The sequence below is a fragment of the Heterodontus francisci genome, chromosome 9 (assembly GCF_036365525.1).
Source record: "Heterodontus francisci isolate sHetFra1 chromosome 9, sHetFra1.hap1, whole genome shotgun sequence".
NCBI lineage: Eukaryota > Metazoa > Chordata > Chondrichthyes > Heterodontiformes > Heterodontidae > Heterodontus > Heterodontus francisci.
This window is the reverse complement of record NC_090379.1, coordinates 63016568-63037205: the sequence shown is the minus strand read 5'-3', so window position 1 is coordinate 63037205 and position 20638 is coordinate 63016568. Positions and strand designations below refer to the sequence as shown.

The following is a 20638-nucleotide window of genomic DNA, read 5'->3' as shown; positions in this document are numbered from 1 at the left end:
TGGTGCTCCCATCACCGAGTGGCGGGGGGCGGGGGGTGGGGGGCCGCGACAAGGCATTGCCGGCAATTTTGGGCCGAGCCTTTCCTGGAGACATTTTCCGCCCCCCCCCCACCCCCACCACCATGACCCCCAACGTCAGGGAGGGGCACTGTAAAATACAGAACATTGTGTTTTCACTGTGGTGTTCTACATGATATATTTTAGTAAAAGAATAATTGTTAATCATGAAACATGTTTAACTCCATATGTTTTGGAGCTAAGAGAAGCATGTCTGCCTTTGGAAATTGTTTTTCTCAGTGAGCAGGAATAGAGTGTTGGATAAAAGGCCCAAACTGTAATAAACTATAACTAATTTTATTAACTGTATGTCCAATTTCCATGTTTTTTATGTTCTTTATCCCTCATGCATACACACCATGTGCTGTGAAATATATATTAAAATGCAATTCTTGGATAATGGAATTGTTATTAACATCCTCAGAACAAGGACTAAAGCAATTCAAAAGGGCCCATCACCACCTCCTCAGGGTAATTTATGGGTAGGTAATAAATGCAGCCATATCAGTGTCATCCGCATCTAGAGAACAATTTTTAAAAATCTACCCTCAATGATATTCAGGCCTTTTTCCACTAATTTTTATTTAATACCCTATGGGTTGAGACCAGCTGAGAAATGAAGCTTTCAAAGACAGGAGCAAATCCATAAGAGTCCCACCGAAATGCATTGTTTTGCTTAAACACTGAAACTGTTTGTTTTTTTAGCTGCCGTTGCTGCTGCCCGTGAATCAAAAGCAACACGCTTGAAAGAATTGCAGGACAAAATTAAGACTATGACGGAACAAATTGAAGCATTGGAAAAGGAATACAGTAGGCTGACAAAAGAAAATGCCTCCCTGTGGTGAGCACATATTAGTGATACATCTTTCAGTGCCATGCATCGTGCAGCATTGCACAGCAGATTCAACAGCACTAAAATAAAAGCAAAATACTGTGGATGCTGGAAATCGAAAATAAAAACAAGAAATGCTGGAAATACTCAACAGGTCTAGCAGCATCTGTGGAGAGAGAAGCAGAGTTAACATTTCAGGTCAGTGACCCTTCCTCAGAACTGGCAAATAGTAGAAATGTGAAAGGTTACTTGCTTATAACCTTTCACATTTCTAATATTTGCCAGTTCTGAAGAAGGGTCACTGACCTGAAAGGTTAACTCTGCTTCTCTCTCCACAAATGCTGCCCGATTCAACAGCACTCTAGGTTTTGCAAGTAAAAAATGTATTTTTTTCTTCTCAATAACTGCATGTTGCACATTGGACTTTTGCCTTTTGAGATCTGGGAGTGCATCCAATTAGAATGATGGGAGGAAAATCTCATTTGTTTTTTGGCTGTAAGGATCCAATGTGAAATGTATCTAATATGTTGGTGCCATAAAAATCAAACACTGTACTAAAAGATTGAGCTATTTTTTTCCTTAAATTGCTAGTTCTGTCAATGATGGAAATATGCTTTTAAATAAAAAAAGCAATATCCAATTATTTTGTAACACAAAAATAACATTTTGCAATTATGTGGCACCATTAACATAGTAAAACGTTCCAGGGTACTTCTCAGGAGCATTATCAAACCAAACAAAATACAAGACCGCGTGACATGAGGAGATATTAGGATGGATGACCAAAAGCTTGGTCAAAGAGCTAGGTTTTAAGGAGCTTCTTAAAAGAGGAAAAAGAGGTAGCAAGGTAGCAAGTTCTCCCTGTGACCGCGTGGGTTTCCACCGGGTGCTCCGTTTCCTCCCACAGCCAAAGACTTGCAGGTTGATAGGTAAATTGGCCATTGTAAATTGCCCCTAGTGTAGGTAGGTGGTAGGAGAATGGTGGGGATGTGGTAGGGAATATGGGATTAATGTAGGATTAGTATAAATGACATGAACAGATCTGTCAGGATGAGCTTCATCAGATGCAACCTTCTGGATAGAAGGAGGCCAGAGGAGCACAGTGCAGGGCTGCAAGGGGAGGAAGGCGGGTGATTTAGTGACTGGTGGGCTGTTTCCGGTGGCGTTCCGCGGGGCTCAGTACTGGGTCCCCTGCTTTTTGTGGTATGTATTAATGATTTGGATGTAAATGTAGGGGGCATGATCAAGAAGTTTGCAGATGACACAAAGATTGGCCATGTGGTAAATAGCGAGGAGGATAGCTGTAGGCTGCAGGAAGATATTGATGGTCTGGGTAGAAAAGTGGCAAATGGAATTCAACCTGGAGAAGTGTGAGGCGATGCATTTGGGGAGGCCAAAAAAGGCAAAGGAATGCACGATTAATGGGAAAATATTGAGAAGTGTAGAGGTAGAAGTGAGGGATCTTGGAGTGAATGTCCACAGATCCCTGAAAGTAGCAGGACAGGTCGATAAGGTGGTTAAGAAGACATGTGGAATCCTTTCCTTTATTAGCTGAGATATAGAATATAAGAGCAGGGAGGTTATGCTGGAACTGTATAATTGGTTAGGCCACAACTTGAGTACTATGTGCAGTTCAGGTCACTTTACTACAGAAAGGATGTAATTGCACTAGAGAGAGTACAGAGGAGATTTACAGGGATGTTGCCAGGACTGGAAAAATGCAGCTATGAGGAAAGGTTGGATAGGCTGGGGTTGTTCTCCTTGGAATTGTGAAGGCTGAGGAGAGATCTGATTGAAATGTACAAAATTTTGAGGGGCCTGGATAGAGTGGAGGTGAAGGATCTATTCACCTTAGCAGAGAGGTCAGTGATGAGATTTAAAGTGATTGGTAGAAAAATTAGAAGGGAGATGAGGGAAAACGTTTTCACCCAAAGGCTGGTGGGGGTCTGCAACTCACTGCCTAAAAGGGTAGTTGTGGCTGAAACCCTCAACTCATTCAAAAGGAGTCTGGATATGCACCTTAAGTGCTGTAATTTGCAGGGCTAAGGACCAGTTGCTGGAAGGTGGGATTAGAATAAGTGGATCGTTTTTCGGCCGGCACAGACACAGTGGGCCAGTTGGCCTCTTTCTGTGCCTTAAACCTTCTATGATTCTATACCCAAGACATCGGTCTACCACCTAAGAGTCAGCTACCTGCAAATGACAGAGCACCAGTGCCATATGAGGCTGTGCCTATCCAGGCAGATGGTCTCGGACATTTATGCTCTGGTCCACAATGACCGGAGGCCTTGCAGCCCCATGGCAGCCCCTTACCTGCAGCCGTCAAGCTCTCAATTGTCCTGAATTGCTATGCAACCTGGTCGTTACAGGGATCAGCTGCAGACCTAGGTGGCATCTTGCAGTTGACTGCTGATCATGCCATCAGGCAGGTCACAGATACCATATTCAGAAGGGTGTGGGGCTACATCCACTTTGACACGTTCACAGAGGGCAATAGATTTCACCTCCATCGGTGGATTCCTCCAAGTGCAGGGCATCATCGTCGATTGCACCCATGTGGCCATCAAGGCACCCAGTGATTGGCCAGTGAGATCCATCAACAGGAACGGTTTCCACTCCCTCAATGTTCAACTCATCTGCGACCACAACAAGAGCTCCTGCCATATGTGTGTCCGCTTTCCTGGCAGCTGCCATGACTGCTTCATCCTCTGCAGTCCAGGCTGCCATGGATCCCCCAAAAGTGCGTGGATGTCATGTGACTTGGTGTCATACTTTGTTTTATTGTGCTCCTGTAAAGTACTTTGAGACACTTTATTACATTAAAGGGTCTAGATGAATATAAATTGTTGTTGTTGTTGTTGATGGATCCAAGGGGACCAAGGAAATTCCTTGCAGAGATGGCTACTGACCCCTTTATGAGAGCCCCAGAGAGAGGCACAGAAGCGATGCAACCAATGTCACCCACCTAGCAGGCCAACCATTGAGCAGGCCATTGGGCTTCTGAAGAAGCAATTCCGGTGTCACGGGACTTGTAATTATTTTTCTCCTCGGATTTAAACAGTTTGTGCCTTTAACACTGTTAAAAACAGTGCACCTTTAAGGGAGGGAAAGTTCTGGAATTTCTGAGGCACAGTGTGCCAGCAGCTGAAAGAGAAGAGAGGGATTATTAAGGTGAGCACACGACATTCCTTTTTCAGGACATAGGGGAATTCGGAAGACCAAATCACGTATTAGCCAACATTATTACTGAGCAGGTCTTACAAAGGATGTGAGACAATTTTGTAGGACATGCCATACCTGTCAAATGGTGGAAAAACCGTAACCTACCATAAAACCGGATCTACTAGTTCCCATACCAGTGATTGAGGAACCATTTAGCAGGGTATTAGTAGACTGTGTAGGACCCTTGTCAAAAACAAAAGCGGGACATCAATACATACTTACCATCATGGATATGGCTACTCGATTTCCAGAGGCCATTCCTTTGAGGACAATTATTGCTAGAATAGTAATAGAAAAGTTAACCCAATTCTTTATGAGATTTGGGTTACCACTTAAAGTTCAATCGGATCAAGATTCTAATTTTATGTCTAAGATATTTCAAGAAGTCATGGGCAATTTGGGCATTAGCCAGTTGGAATCTTCAGCATATCACCCACAGTCACAGGGAGCTTTAGAGAGATACCAGCAAACTCTCAAAACAATGATTAGAACATACTGTCACAAATATCTACATGACTGCAATAAAGGACGAGACTTTCTTTCATTTGCCACCAGAGACTCACCGAATGAGTCTACAGGCTTCAGTCCTTTTGAATTGGTTTATGGACATGAAATAAGAGGTCCTCTAAAACTTATAAAAGACAGATTCTTGGAGCAAAAGAATGAATCTTTGATACTAGACTATGTATCTGTCACGAATATCCGCATGACTGGGATAAAGGACTAGACTTTCTTTTATTTGCCACCATAGTCTCACCGAATGAGTCTACAGGCTTCAGGCTTTTCAAATTGGTTTACGGACATGAAATAAGAGGTCCTCTAAAACTCATAAAAGACAGATTCTTGGAACAAAAGAATGAATCTTCGTTACTGGACGATTTATCTGTGTTCTAGGAAAGGCTCACGAAAGCTTGCAATGTGACTCAGGAACACCTTAAAGCAGCCCAAGCCAATATTAAAAAATTGGCAGATGAGAATGCAAAAGCCTGCGATCTTCAACCAGGGAATGAAGTATTGGTGTTGTTACCATTACAGGGAGAACCATTAAAAGCACGGTTCAGTGGCTCATGAGAGTGATCAAAAGAGTGGGTAAGGTAGATTACTTGATTGACACCCCCGATCACCGGAAGAAGAACTGGTTGTGTCACATCAATATGTTAAAGCAATATTATCACAGGAGGAGGATAAGCCAGTAGAGGTATGTCAGGTAATCGGGACTGTTGAGAAGGAAAAGGATAGTGAGGATGAGGCAGAAGAAGGCCTAGAAAATTCTCAGATTGAACCTCCAACTATCAGATTAGAAAATACAGAATGGCTAGGAAAATTGGACAACATGCTTTTGCACTTATAGACAAAACAACGTGGAGACCTAACCAGGCTTTTCAAAACATTTAAAAGAGTCTGCAGGGATAAGCTGGGATATACAGCCTGAGCCACACATGATGTGGATATGGGGGAACTGTTCCCTTAAAACAACATCCTTACTACTTAAGTCTAGACAAGCAGGCCCAAGTAAAAGCAGAGATCCAGTACATGCTGGAAAACAATTTGATCGAAACTAGTCAAAGTAGCTGGAGTTTACCAATAGTTGTAGTACCTAAACATGATGGGTCAACCCAGTTTTTTATAGACTACAGAAAAGTTAATGTGGTAATGAAGGCAGACTCCTATCCAATTCCACATTTAGAAGGCTGTATCAACAGAGTGGCAGTGCTAGGTTTCTTTCTTACTTGTTAAACTTGTCGCTCGAGCCAAAGAGATATCAGCTTTTGTAACACCTGATGGTCTTTCTCAGTGCCGGGTGATGCCATTCGGGCTAAAAAAATGCCCCTGCCACTTTTCAAAGATTAACGAATCAGGTGGTAGCCTGTGTTCCCAACTGTGTAGTGTATCTTGATGATATACTAACATACAGTAACACTGGGCAAGGACACTTAAACCAGCTAAAAATTCTGTTTAAAAAGGTACAAGCCATGGACTTAGTGATAAATCTAGAAAAAAGCGAATTCGGAAAAGCAAGAGTAACTTACCTCGGACACATAGTGGGGCAAGGACAGGTATTGCCAAAAATAGCAAAGGTACAAGCCTTAATGGAGTTCCCTATTCCTAAATCTAAACAGGAAATAATGAGGGTTTTAGGGATGTGTGGTTTTTACAGGAAATTTGTATGGAATTTTAGTATAAATGTGGCTGCTTCATTAACAGATTTGCTACAAAAAAGACAACCAAAGTGGTATGGTCAGATGAATGCCAGGCAGCTTTTGAAAAGCTAAAGGCAATCTTAACTAATGAACCAGTGTTGGCTGCTCTAAATTTCGTTAAACCCTTTAAAATAGCGATCGATACTAGCGACCTGGGGGTTGGTGCAGTCCTATTGCAGGATGACGAGTCGGGCATAGAGAAGCCAGTAGGGTACTTTTCAAGAAAACTAAATTGCCATCAAAAAAGTATTCCACTGTGGAAAAAGAAATATTAGGACTTTTGCTGGCTGTCAAACATTTCGAAGTATATGTCTGCTGAGACTATACAGAAATACTAATATACACTGGCCATAACCCATTAATGTTTGTGGAAAAATTTAAAAACCAAAATGCTAGAATATTTAGATGGAGTTTGTTGTTACAGCCTTATCATTTGAAAATTTTACATATTTCGGGGAAAAACAATGTTATCGCCGACGCTTTGTCACAAACGTAACCATATTAAGTTGTATGGATGGCAATAGTACAAATAAAATGCTGTAAATTATCAGTAGAGTGAATGGCTGGTACTGTGAAAATGTTAAGAGTATTTTTTCCCAGTTTTTTTTTGTATTGTAATGAAACGCATTTCGGGAATGGTGTTTCATTTCACCAAGGGCGGAGGTGTCACGGACTTGTAATTATTTTTCTCCTCAGATTAAGAGAGTGTGTGCCTTTAAGATTCTGTAAAAAAATAATGCACCTTTAAGGGAGAAAAAGTTCTGGAATTTCTGAGGCACAGTGTGTCAGCAGCTGCATTTCGTTACCTAGGCAACAGCAGGAGTGAGCGAGGTCACATGGTATAATGTTTCCACTTAACTGTGTGTAGAACTGGCAAAAACAAGCTGAAGCCAGTTAGTTTTTTGAGAGACTTAAGCAAGGTATGCTACTGAAGAGAAGAAAGCTGCCTATGTTCTCTCAGCCAAAATTCTACAGGGAGCTACAGGGCCAAGTTAATTGCTAAAAGAAGAAAAGCCTTTTTTTTTCAAAAAAACGTTTATATTACCGAAGTAACTGTTGATGCCGACTGCAGCCGAAGAGTTGAATGCCTATTAAGAATTGACTACCGCATTAAATCCACGTGAAGACTTTGAGAGGCCTTTGACTATTTCCACAAGAAGGAACAGCGATATAGTTCCAAGTCAGGATGGTGTGTGGCTTGGAGGGGAACTTGCAGATGGTGGTGTTCTCATGCATCTGCTGCCCTTGTCCTTCTAGGTGGTAGAGGTAGTGGATTTGGAAGTTGCTGTCCAAGGAGCTTTGGTGTATTGCTGCAGTGCATCTTGTAGATGGTACACACTGCTGCCATTGTGCATCGGTGGTGGAGGGAGAGAATGAATGTTTGTAAATGGGATACCAATCAAGCGGGCTGCTTTGTCCTGGAGGGTGTTGAGCTTCTTGAGTGTTGTTGGAGCTGCACCAATCCAGGAAAGTGCAGAGTATTTTATTACACTCCTGACTTGTGCCTTGTAGATGATGGACTGGCTTTGGATCGTCAGGAGGTGAGTTACTTGCCGCAGGATTCCTAGCCTCTGACCTGCTCTTGTAGCCACAGTATTTATATGGCTACTCCAGTTCAGTTTCTGGTCAATGGTAACTCCCAAGCTGTTGATGGTGGGGGATTCAGCGTTTGTAATGCAATTGAATGCCAAGGGGAGATGGTTAGATTCTCTCTTGTTTGACATAATCATTGCCTGGCACTTGGGTAGCACAAACGTTACTTGCCACTTATCAGCCCAAGCCTGGATATTGTCCAGGTCTTGCTGCATTTCTAAACAGATTGCTTCAGTATCTGAGGATGGTGCTGAACATTGTGCAATCATCAGCGAACATCCTCACTTCTGACCTTATGATTGAAGGAAGGTCATTGATGAAGCAGCTGAAGATGGTTGGGCCTAGGATACTACCCTGAGGAACTCCTGCAGTGATGTCCTGGAGCTGAGATGATTGACCTCCAACAATCACAACCATCTTCCTTTGTGCTAGGTATGACTCCAACCAGTGGAGAGTTTTCCGACTGATTCCCATTGACTCCGGTTTTGTTAGCGCTCCTTGCTGCCATACTTGGTCAAAGGTAGTTACTCTCACCTCCCCTCTTGAGTTAATCTCTTTTGTCCATGTTTGAACCAAAGCTGTAATGAGGTCAGGATCTGGGTGGCCCTGGCGGAACCCAAAATGAACGTCACAGAGCTGGTTATTGCTAAGCAAGTGCCGCTTGATAGCATTGTCGATGGCACCTTCCATCACTTTACTGATGATTGAAAGTAGACTGATGGGATGGAAATTGGCTGGGTTGGACTTGTCCTGCTTTTTGTGTACAGGACATACCTGGACAATTTTCCACATTGCCAGGTAGATGCCAATGTTGTAGCTGTACTGGAACAGCTTGGCTAGGGGCGCAGCAAGTTCTGGAGCACAAGTCTTCAGTACTATTGCCAGAATGTTGTCAGGGCCCATAGTCTTTGCAGTATCCAGTACCTTCAGTCGTTTCTTGATATCACGCGGAGTAAATCGAATTGGCTGAAGACTGGCACCTGTAATGCTCGGGACTTCAGGAGGAGGCCTTTGTCATTGTGGTGGTCTGCTGCGCCCGCCATAACATGACCCTCCAGAGAGGTGTGGACCTTGAGGACAGTGAGGCCCTGGAAGGAGACAGTTCATTGGGAGAGGAGCAGAAAGTAAGAGAGGAGCAGGAAGAGGAACAGAGAGGTACCCCTGCTGCATGACGAAATGGCCTCCTCCTGCCACCCTGGGAAAACGTCCTCCATCCTCTCCCTCACAGCCTCCAGAATTAGATCCAGGTGGGCATCGATGAAGTGAGGGTCTACCTTGCCCTTAGTGTCAGGCCTCTTGCTCCACTGTGGCATTTTGCTTCCCTCTGGTGCTGTGGAAGACAGATCTCTCCCTCAGCATGACAACCAGCCTCAGTGATGGCTGCAGTGAAAGTCTACATTAGCTCCACACTTCACCTGACTCACCTCCATTGCCAGTCCCACTCTATATGGACAGGAAACCTGTCTCCACACCAATTAAGGGCTTACCCATTTGAAAATCTGAACCTGAATCAATTTCGCAACAGAGGCGGGTTTCTGACCCAAAACCAGACCTGGCTGCCGTTTCCTACCTCCCTGACAAAAATCCAGCCCCATGTTCTCAAGGGGCAGAAAGAAAGCCCTTTGCCATCAGTGGGAAAAGGTCATGTGGAGGTTCATGCTGTGAGATTAGCTTCCAGGTCATGACTCTAATGCCAGTAAAAGTTTAATTACCTCAGCATGGTTAGCAAGGGAAGAATCTTACCTCTCAGCTCAATTACTCTTTCCTTACACTGGCAACCACACTGCTCACAACACTTTGCTCTCTTGTTTCCCTTTACTTTCCTGCAATCACTGCAGCACATGTCTCCTCCCACTGACATGCCTTGCACTTTCTAATCTCAACACTATTGCTACCCTCACATCCCCAAACCACATGCTCACAACAGCTTTTAAGGCTATCAGACTCCTTTCTTGCAGGAAAAAGCTACATACAGCATGAGGCAGGAGGTTACATAGAAATAGGAGCAGGAGTAGGCCATTCGGCCCTTCGAACCTGCTCCGCCATCCATTATGATCATGGCTGATCATCCAACTCAGTAGCCTGTTCCTGCTTTCGCCCCATACCCTTTGATCCCTTTAGACCCAAGAGCTATATCTAAATCCTTCTGGAAAACATACAATGTTTTGGCCTCAACTGCTTTCTGTGGTAGCGAATTCCACAGGCTCACCACTCTCTGGGTGAAGAAATTTCTCTTCATCTCAGTCCTGAAAGGTTTACCCCGTATCCTTAGACTATGACCCCTGGTTCTAGACTCCCCCACCATCGGGAACATCTTCCCTGCATCTATCCTGTCAAGTCCTGTTAGAATTTTATAGGTTTCGATGAGATCCCCCCTGACTCTTCTGAACTCCAGCGAATATTATCCTAACCGACTCAAACTCTCGTCATACGTCAGTCCCACCATCCCAGGAATCAGTCTGGTAAACCTTCGCTGCACTCCCTCTTTAGCAAGAACATCCTTCCTCAGATAAGGAGACCAAAACTGCACACAGTATTCCAGGTGTGGCCTCACCAAGGCCCTGTATAATTGCAGAAAGACATCCCTGCTCCTGTACTCGAATCCTCTCGCTATGAAGCTCAACATACCATTTGCCTTTTATACCGCCTGCTGCACCTGCATGCTCACCTTCAGCGACTGGTGTACGAGACCACCCAGGTCTCGTTGAATATTCCCCTCTCTCAGTTTATAGCCATTCAGATAATCTGCCTTCCTGTTTTTGCTACCAAAGTGGATGACCTTACATTTATCCACATTATACTGCATCTGCCATGCATTAACCCATTCACTCAACTTGTCCAAATCACCCTGAAGCCTCTCTGCATCTTCCTCACAACTCACCTTCCCACCCAGTTTTGTGTCATCTGCAAATTTGGAGATATTACATTTAGTTCCCTCATCTAAATCATTAATATATATTGTGATTAGCTGGGGTCCTAGTACCGATCCCTGCGGTACCCCACTAGTCACTGCCTGCCATTTGGAAAAAGACCCATTTATCCCTGCTCTTTATTTCCTGTCCGCCAACCAATTTTCTATCCATCGCAATACACTGCCCCCAATCCCATGCGCTTTAATTTTACATGCTAATCTCTTATGTGGGACTTTGTCGAAAACCTTCTGAAAGTCCAAATAAACCACATCCACTGGTTCACCCTCATCAACTCTACTCATTACATCCTCGAAGAATTCTAGTAGATTTGTCAAGCAAGATTTCCCTTTCGTCAGTCCATGCTGACTGCCCAATTCTACCACTGTTCTCTCAGTGCTGTGCTCTAAAATCTTTGATAATGGACTCTAGAATTTTCCCCACTACCGACGTCAGGCTGATTGGTCTCTAATTCCCTGCTTTCTCTCTACCTCCCTTTTTAAATAGTGGGGTTACATTAGCTACCCTCCAATCTGTAGGAACTGTTCCAGAGTTTATAGAATCTTGGAAGATGACCACCAATGCATCCACTATTTCTAGGGTGACTTCCTTAAGTACTCTGGGATGCATACCATCAGGCCCTGGGGATTTATCGGCCTTCAAGCCTATCAATTTCCCCAACACCATTTCTCTACTAATGCTGATTTCTTTCAGTTCCTCTCTCTCACTAAGCCCTGTGTGTTATAACCAGAGGAGGCTGATTCCACCTGTACATCCTTTCCCTAATGGATAAAGTTAGAAAGTGGTGAGTGGCAAAGCCAGAGGAAACATTGCGGGGCGTTTCTTTACACTTTGCCCTCTTTTTCCTTTCTTTCTTCTGTTTCACCCTACGCATGACAAACTACAGCTATCGCAGGCACCAGCTCAGAGATTAGAATCACGTGTACTTTCGAGGGTACTCCTGAGAGGAGGAGCCCACATGGTGAATCACTGGGCACAAGTGTGCAAGAGCTAATGCAGGGGGTCAGAAAACTGTATGTACCAGCTCAGGTTGCAGAGACGAACTCTGTTGCAGAGAACTCAGATGCAGACATCAAGGGCCCATGATACCAAAGAATGCTGCTGAGCATATAGTAAGAAATCTGAGATGCATTGGATTTTCTGCCAGCGAGCTTGTGCACAATGGCTCAGAGCATGGAAAAGTCCAGCTCCAATTTATGCCATGGCTTCACACAGAGCATGGAAACCATTCTGCCCAATAAGCAGCGAGTGGTCAGCTCTGTGAACATAATAGTGGCCTCCACCATGATGCACCCTCCGGTGACAGTTAACATGGCAGCTCACACTGGTGCCATGGAAGCTCAGACTGATGTTTCTTGGCTCAACGTTGTCTAGGGTTTCCATAGCATCACATCACTGCTACATTCTGTTCTGGATCAGAGCAATAGGAGTGCTGAGGTTCTTAGAAAATGATTTGGGCTCCATGGTAGAGGCACCTACTGTCTTCTTCCAGGATGACAGTATTCCTGCTCCTCTACTTCCTGCTCTGCTAATACCCTTGTCATTGCCACACAACCAGCTGGGCCAGACTGCCCTGTGTTACATTGACATGCTGCATTCTGCCCTCAAGGCCCAGAGGTGCTTGAGATTGCCCACCATTGCTATCTACAGTGGCCTCATTGGAAACTCAGCAGCCTTCCACTTCCCAGACCCTAGACACTGGCGATATACCCTGTAAGAACAGACTTAAGTAATCAAGTGCACAATACAAGCATTAGGGGATTGCACAAGGGTGATTCTTAATTATTCCTGTTAACTATCATGCACACATAGGATAGAGCTTTTGGAGCAAATTATTTCTTCACTTTATGTGATGCAGGTATTGATATTTGTAGTCAAGGGAGGACTGAAGGAAGGCAATCAGATGGTGGTAGTAAAGATGGTAGTAATTAGTATGCAGGACTGTTGATGTAGTGGGGATAGGAAGCATGGTTCAGATGAAGGGCTTTCGATGAGTTGCTCTCAGAGCTCTGGCAACGAGAAGCATTGGTGGTCATTGCTACTTCTGCTGTTCCTTCTTATACTGCTCTTCCTCCTCCTCCTCCTCCACTTCTTGCTGCCCGGTTGGTGGTAAGGATTGGTCTCTCAGTTTAGCAAAGTTATGCAGCACATAGACAGAAATCTGGATTGTTGTATCGCATAATACTCCTCTAAATGGTCCAGCCAGTGAAAGTGTTACATCAACATACCAGCTGTCTTCTCAATTATATTTCTGGTGGCAGTGTATGCATCTGCATCTGCACGTCTGTTCTTGACAGGAGGCATGAGCCATATCTGAAAAGGATTCGCTTTCTGCCAAATAACTAGCCTATGACCTGTCAGCCTGTTCGGAATAAAGGCAGCACAGAGGACTGGTGCAGAATGAATGAATCTTGACAGCTGTCAGGAAACTGAGCACACTCCTGCATGATGCAGTGCCTGTAATGCCAAACAAACTAGACAATCAGGAAGTGATATCCATTTTATTCAGAAAACAGCCAGGATGCTGATGGGGTGCACACATGGTAATATGGGTACAGTTTTTGGCACCTTGGACCTGGGATTGTCTGTAATGTAGACAAAGCCTAGTGCTGCCTTGTTCTGCTTCTCTCTTCCCATTGGGAATGTGCTGTATTCATCCTTCCTGATCTCAGTAGATTTGATGTCCTCCAAATACATCTATGTATTGATTTCACTGCTGTCACCTGCTGCAGCCTGGAATGATCTTGGTGCATAAAAGCTGAGGGCCAGATTGATTGTGCCAGCTATAGGCAATGTTGTTTATGACCTGGTTAAGGGCTCAAGTTGTGGCTGCAGCAGGTGACATAGCTCCCCAACAGCATCCTTGATGAAGTGAAAGTCCCCACACATTACTCCATGAGCTGTGAGCGGTGTTCCCCAAAGGCCTGCTATGGGTATGGCCTCCTGCACAGTGCCCTCCTCCATCTTCTTTTCCCAGCTGGTTGTGAACTCTTGTGTGTTAGTTACTGCTCCGCTATTTCCTCCACCCAAAAGGCAGACCTATCAGATCACCCATCACTGCCATAAAAGGGTTTCAAAAGCAGTTCAGTACCATCACAAAGTTGTTCATAGAAGGCGACATTCACCTGTGAAATGCAGAAACTAGGCAGAAAAAGGCCCAGACGTTAACCAGCGGCCTAACAGGATGAAGCAGCAACCTCTATGGAGTGGGTGAGCCCCTTAAATAATGCTTTCGCTGGGTTCTTGCTGACTATTAGCACCATGATTTGCTGGACATGTTTATCGTGTAGTGAGCTATATACTGGGGCAGACGAATTTCCCAGAAAAGTCCAACAACAAGCCTAGAATCCTTATTCTACTATTTCCAGCATGCCAGTAGGATGCCTATTGAGCAACCCGATCCAATATGGCAAGTATGCACTTCAGGCACGGAATGAGCACGCGCTTGCCACCCACAGCATTGGATTCGTAGACGCCTGTCAAATGGGCACAGTGCAATCAAATATCTAGGCCATGATGCCCAAATAAATGTGCAAAATATGTAGCAAATTTAATATGTTATATAAAGATATATACTGAATCTAGATTGATACGTGGTACAAAGTGTAGAGATGAACAGATAGGTGAGACTACAAAATAATTATCTGTACATTATTGACTACATCAGGATGAACCAGTCATTATACCTTTTTTTATATCATTCCTTTACTCAGCCCTATACAACAAAAGGCAGGATCACGATATGATGATATTGTATCGCAGTTGAATAAAGCGATGGAAGAGCGAACCAGTGACCAAATTACATTGAATGAAACATATGACATCATACGAGATACTCAACAGAAAATTATTTTTGTAACCAGAGATACTGCAGATTTACAAAAGGAGATTGGTGAGAAACGAAAGAAGTATGAAAGTGAAAAAGAAATCTTGACAGTAAAGGTAATTTTCTCTTGCATTCTAAAGGAAAAAATGAAATTCTGTTTTGCACTTTGAAAATAATTTATATATTGACAAAAACATATTTAGTAACAAATATAAATTCAGAAATTCGTTAACATTCCTTTTTAATCAAAAAATAGTTTCCCTGGGTATTTATTATGAATCAATGGCCTGGAATTTCCTTTGTATTTGTGCCCAGAGTCAAACAATCTAGGTGCAAATCTAAAAGATTGCGTGAGTGATGCACGCAACTAAAATATGCCCAAATTTCCTAGATCTTTTACAATCTCCTATAAAGACTACCTTCAGGTTACAGAGCCTTGCATGCAAATGTTCTCTGGTTGTGCTTGCACAGAGGCCTGCTTCAAATTATGACTAGATTTTCAGGTGCAGCAGGAAGAAAGCCATTTTTCTGGTGTCTGAGCAAGTTTTTAAGCTTTTATAAAAATTATCTGCACTGAGACCCGCTCTATATTTTCTGTTTCTTTGAATGGACTTTTATGGCAAAAGTATAAGTCACATCGAAAATTTCCAATTGCAGTTCTTAAGCATGCTATGCCCAATGTGCATGAATGTTGGTTAAGTGAGTTAAAACTTCAATTTTCATTTTTAAGGAAAAAATATACGGTCTGAGTTTGCACATTCCTTAGCCCCAATTGTTCACACTGATTTGCACCTATTTTACATTCGAGTGTATTTTAATGAGCTTTGCAGGAAATTGAGGTAACTTGGTCATCAGAATAGGTGTGGGAATAGGGACATTTTTGGGTCTAACTGCCAGACTGCTCTACAGAGGAAATTCCAGGCTATTTGTTTAGTGCCTAGGCCTCCATAGGAGTGAGATTTGTGTTTCCTTGAGTTTGGTTATTGTGTCACCTTAATTTTCAACAGAATACTTACATGCAGTTAATATTTTGACATGTTTATAATCTCCACATAATTAAAAGTAAAATTTGGAAAAATAAATTTTAGTTTACAGAAATACACCTACTGGTTCAGAATCAGAACGCAACAAATTTTGAGAAGAAAAACAAACTTGATGAGCTAAAAGTGAAATTGCATGAGTTGGATGATAATTTGTTCTCCCAGAAACAGGTAAGAGTTACAGTAAGACTTAAAATATCATGAATACAAGAGCAAAATACCATGGGTGCTGGAAATCTGAAATAAAAACAGAAAATACTGGCAGCTGCCATCCAAAAACAAAACAAAAACACACACAAAAAAAGGGGGACAGAGGTTATGATCTGAAATTGTTGAGTCTGGAAGGCTGTCAAGTGCCGAAGTGAAAGATGAGGTGCTGTTCCTTGAGCTTATGTTGAGTTGCATTGAAGGCCGAGATCAGAGTGGGAGTGGGGAGGAGAATTAAAATGACCGGCAACTGGAAGCTTGGAGTCATGCTTGCAGTATGAATCAAGGTGTTGCTGACCTCCATTGAGTTTCCCTGGCCTATCTCTCTCTCTGATGGTTTCAGACAAATTATCCAATCTCAGCAAGACAGTCTGAGAAACAGTTGTAGCAGCAACATTTTAAAATGTCTCTTGAGCTATCAATCAAATAAATATACAAATAAAATGCACAAAATATTTATGTTCGAATTGAATAGCATGGTCTGCCCTTCAGGCACCGGGCCAGACAAGTTTGTAGTTTTAACAGCCAAAATCTGGATTACCCTTTTTAGGGCTATATAGTTCCCCTTTTAAGGATTTAGGTATCTATACCACTAGATTTCTTTGTTCCTGTACTCCATTGAAAATATTGTCATTTGAGCTATATTTCTTGGAATGTGATTTCTTTTTCCCAAAATGTACTGTTTCACATTTATCTTCATCGAATGATGTTTGCCTCGTAATTATATAAATAAAATTGCTTCAATCATTAGCAGGCTGGCAGAATAAGGTTTACGGATGATGGATTACACAGTTCAGGAGCATATACCATCTTGCTTTTTTATACCTTAATTCCTCAAGTTATATATTATAATATTGTCACATGGTAATTTTGCCAGCTTTTCTTCTTGCACTATGGCCTGAAGCCTCTGGAGTTGATACATATTTTATGTATTTTAGTGTTAATTTTTTACAATGTATTTGTAAAACAACTCATTCTCTGTGCTGGTTGATTAATGCCACAGGGTAAATGCCGATGTGGACTGGTTGGGCTGAATGACCTGTTTTAATGTTGTAATTTTTATGTGTGTAGAGAATCTCCTTCATGTGAAATCCTTCATATAAAATATTTTAAAAGTTATCAGGTTAATTTTTAATCCTTTTTATATCCTAACTATTGGTTGGACTCTTAAAGCACTGGTTTCTCATTCAATGATTGTACAACTATCCCAGAGAAAGACAGGTCTAATAATTAATGCAGTTATGTAAGATTCAGTACTGGCATTTTTATGCAGATTCACGCTAAATTTTCAATCTCCTTTGCAATGGAATATCATCATACAGAGCAAAGCAATTGCAGGAAAAGGTCTTCCAATATTTATTTACAATTTTAAAAACTTAAGAGAAGAATGTTAGGCTAATACTAAAAAGTACAGATGAAGTTGTCGGAATCTTAAGTATATGTTTACTCATTTGAATCTTTCTCTTGAGTGTGAAAATAAAAGTGCCGATTTTAACTATCGGAAGGAAACTGGTCATAGCAGATGGCAATTCTGCATGTGAGTTGTGAGGCAGAGGCCTGGCAGATTTTATCTAGTGGGCCTCATTTGAATCCCATTGGTCAACTGTTTGGCCATTTCCAACAGCAGCTGGCTGACAGTGAATTGAGCTTGCCAGTGGCATTGTCAGAAGGCTGCCTATAGCTAGAATTATCCAGCGGGAGTTGGTCCAAGGGTCTCATGGCTAATGGGGAGGGAGCTCAGGGCAGCAGAGGCTTTTTTTGAAAACTTAGTAGGATTCACTGGCTTTCCAACAGGTTTACTTGATGGAACAGCCCATTCAGGAGTCAGTTAAAATTCCAATGAGCCCTGGTTTGCATTGATTAATGAGACTCCAAAGGGTCCAGTGGTATACTTATCCACTGCCAGCAGCATTATAATTGTAAATTGGTGCGAAATAGAGCCACTCCTTTGAAACAGCTACCCCACTCTGTTTCTGCCAACAGAGGAATCTAGATTGTCTTTTATTGAATAAAGTTCACAGTAAATCCTTTGCAGAAGAAGATAGCTGTTCTCATTACTGCATAGTCTATTACATTTCTGGATTTTTTTTTTCTCCTTTAAGTTTCTGTAGGGTTTCCAAGATGATCTCCTATCACAAGAGACTTATTGAACTGAATTTCTTGGCTGTGTTATGAACTATTTGTTCCTGAAATCTGGCTACAACAAACCCCATTCTTAATAATTTGCAGGTTTTCACACATTCATGTTAGAACAAGAAGGACAAGCCAATCAAACTTGACCTGGTTTGTTTACGCTGAATACAAACTCAAAATTAAATCAAGACTGAAAATGCAGGAACAGCTCAGCAGGTCTGGCAGAATCTGTGGCAAGAGAGTTTATGGGCTGGATCTTGTTGTCCTCCCAGTGTCGAGTTCCGTGGCCGGGGGGCCTGAAGATGGGTCCAGATGAAGCCCACCTCTGATCTCAATGACGGGAGGACCCGGCCCGATGCTCCCGTCGGTGGCGAGATTCCGGGGTCACCCAATCCTTTGGCCCCTTCACCCTGAAGGTGCTGGGGATATGGTTCGGAAGGACCGGGGCGTGCACCAAAACCTGGAGGGAGCGAGTAGCCAGGGTGCACCATAAACTGAGCATGTGGGAGCAGTAGTCTCTCTCCATTGTGGATAAGAACCTGGTCTTCAAGTACAAGGTACTCACGTTGTTGCTGTATGTGGCGCAGGTCTGGCCCATACCCCACTCCTGCGCCGTGGCGGTCATCCGAGCCATTTTCCGCTTAATTTGGGGATCCAAAATGGGCCGAGTCCGAGGGACACGATAGTCAAACCTCTGGATAAGGGTGGGAAAAATGTATCCAACATTGCCCTCATCCTGGTGATCACCTTCATGTGCGGCTGCATCAAACTGTGCATAGAACCCCAGTACGCAAACACCAAGTGTCACTATGTGCTGAGGTTCTATCTGTCCCCGGTGTTGCGAAGAATGGGCTTGGCCACATTGCCGCGGAACGCTCCATCCAGTTGGACCGCGCCGTACCACCTATCCTTCGTGGAACAGTTTCTGCGGAAAAACACCTTTGACCACCAATCCATCAGGCAGTGGTCTGCACAGAATGTCCTCTAGGCCTTACGGGAAAAGGAGATGGTGGATCCTGTCGGATGGTTCCCCGAGCAGCCTGCCAAAGTAATTTGGCAGAATGCCTCATCACCAGAACTTTCAAACAAGCACCAAGATGTAGCTTGGCTGGTAATGAGAAAAGCCAGCCCCGTCAGATCCTTCCTGCACGCCCGGAGTCTCTCCCCCTCCACACACTGCCCTCGAGGTGGCTGTGGTGGGGAAGAGATTGTTGCCCACCTCCTTCTGGAATGTGTCTTTGCAAAGCAGGTGTGGAAAGAGATGCAGTGGTTTTTGTCGAGTTTCATCCCAAGCAGCTCTGTAACACAGGAGTCTGTGCTCTACGGGCTGTTCCCAGGGATGCACACCGAGATAAACATCAACTGCTGCTGGAGGACCATCAATTCGGTGAAAGGCGCTCTTTGGTCTGCCCAAAACTTGCTGGTCTTTCAGCGCAAAGAGTTGTCCACGATTGAGTGTTGCAGACTGGCACATTCCAAGGTCCAGGACTATGTGCTGAGGGACGCGCTAAAGCTTGGGGCAGCCGCAGCAAAGGCTCAATGGGGAAAGACCACTGTGTAAGGTCCCCCCACCAAAGTGAACAGAGGGGCTGGATCCAGCAAATATGGGTTTGCTGCAAAATGTACATGGCGTGCAAAATGAAATGGAAGGGTTGTGAGACAACTCACTCCTGTATTGAAGGAAACTGATCTCCTTTGCACTTTTTGTATTGTCAATTTGGTGCTGTTTTGAACTGTTTTGTAATGTATTTTTTACAGATTTTTATGAATAAAGTATATTTTGGAACCCCCCCCCCTCTATGTCACTGGGCAAAGGGACTTAGTTAAAATTATTCAAATGAATAAAATGAATGAATTAACGTAGACTTACCTGCAATCTTGAGGCCCCACCATGATCTTTGGCATGGCAGCCAGCACTCGCGTGTCTTCAGATCCCCATCCGGGAAAAAACGGCTCAACACTAGTAGGGCAGGGGAAGGAGGTAAGGTTTTCAGTGCAGGGCTGTTGGGGGGCGGGGGAGGTCAGATGCACGTAATGGGTGTAGGGGATGGTGGGAAGGGTTGAACTACAAACTTTGTGCAGTTTTGGAGCGGGAAGGTCAGATGTAAAAGGTAAATGTTTTAGAGGGGAGGGGCAAATAGTAAGTGTAATCATTATCGGTGGGGGGTGGTGGGACAGGGGAATAAAAAATTTATTAATTTATTTTTGGCGGGGTATGTATTTAAAAATTTAAATTAGGCAGCAGGGCTGCCTGCCCTTTAAAAATGGCGTCAGTGCCTGCACATAGGCAACTGATGCCATTGCCGGGACGAACAGTCTGCCTCCTCCACGAGATTGGGGGTGTTGCGGGCGCGCCGCAGCTATTTAAGTGAGCTGCCGCACATGAGATTGCAGTGGCTCTTTGGCATGTGAGCTCGCCGCTGAGATCGGCGGTGGGCTCTTAAAATCCAGCCCAATGTTTCTGGTCGATAACCTATCACCAGAACTGGAAAAAGCTAGAGAGTAACAAGTTTTAAGCAAGTGCAGAGGCAGGGAAAGAGGGGAGGGGAGGAAAGAATAAAAAGGAAGGCCTAAGATAGGGTGGAAGGCAGGAAAGA

General features: G+C 43.6%; 1 protein-coding gene across 1 annotated transcript in view; it reads left to right on the top strand.

Moving 5' to 3' along the window:
* The window catches only part of ccdc175 (coiled-coil domain containing 175), a 131088-nt gene that overhangs the window by 10942 nt on the left and 99508 nt on the right, over positions 1 to 20638 (top strand). Inside the window, exons 4-6 of the mRNA XM_068038154.1 lie at positions 763 to 898; positions 14549 to 14777; positions 15750 to 15872. Of these exons, the coding sequence (XP_067894255.1) occupies positions 763 to 898; positions 14549 to 14777; positions 15750 to 15872 (488 nt within the window). The remainder of the gene's footprint in view (positions 1 to 762; positions 899 to 14548; positions 14778 to 15749; positions 15873 to 20638) is intronic.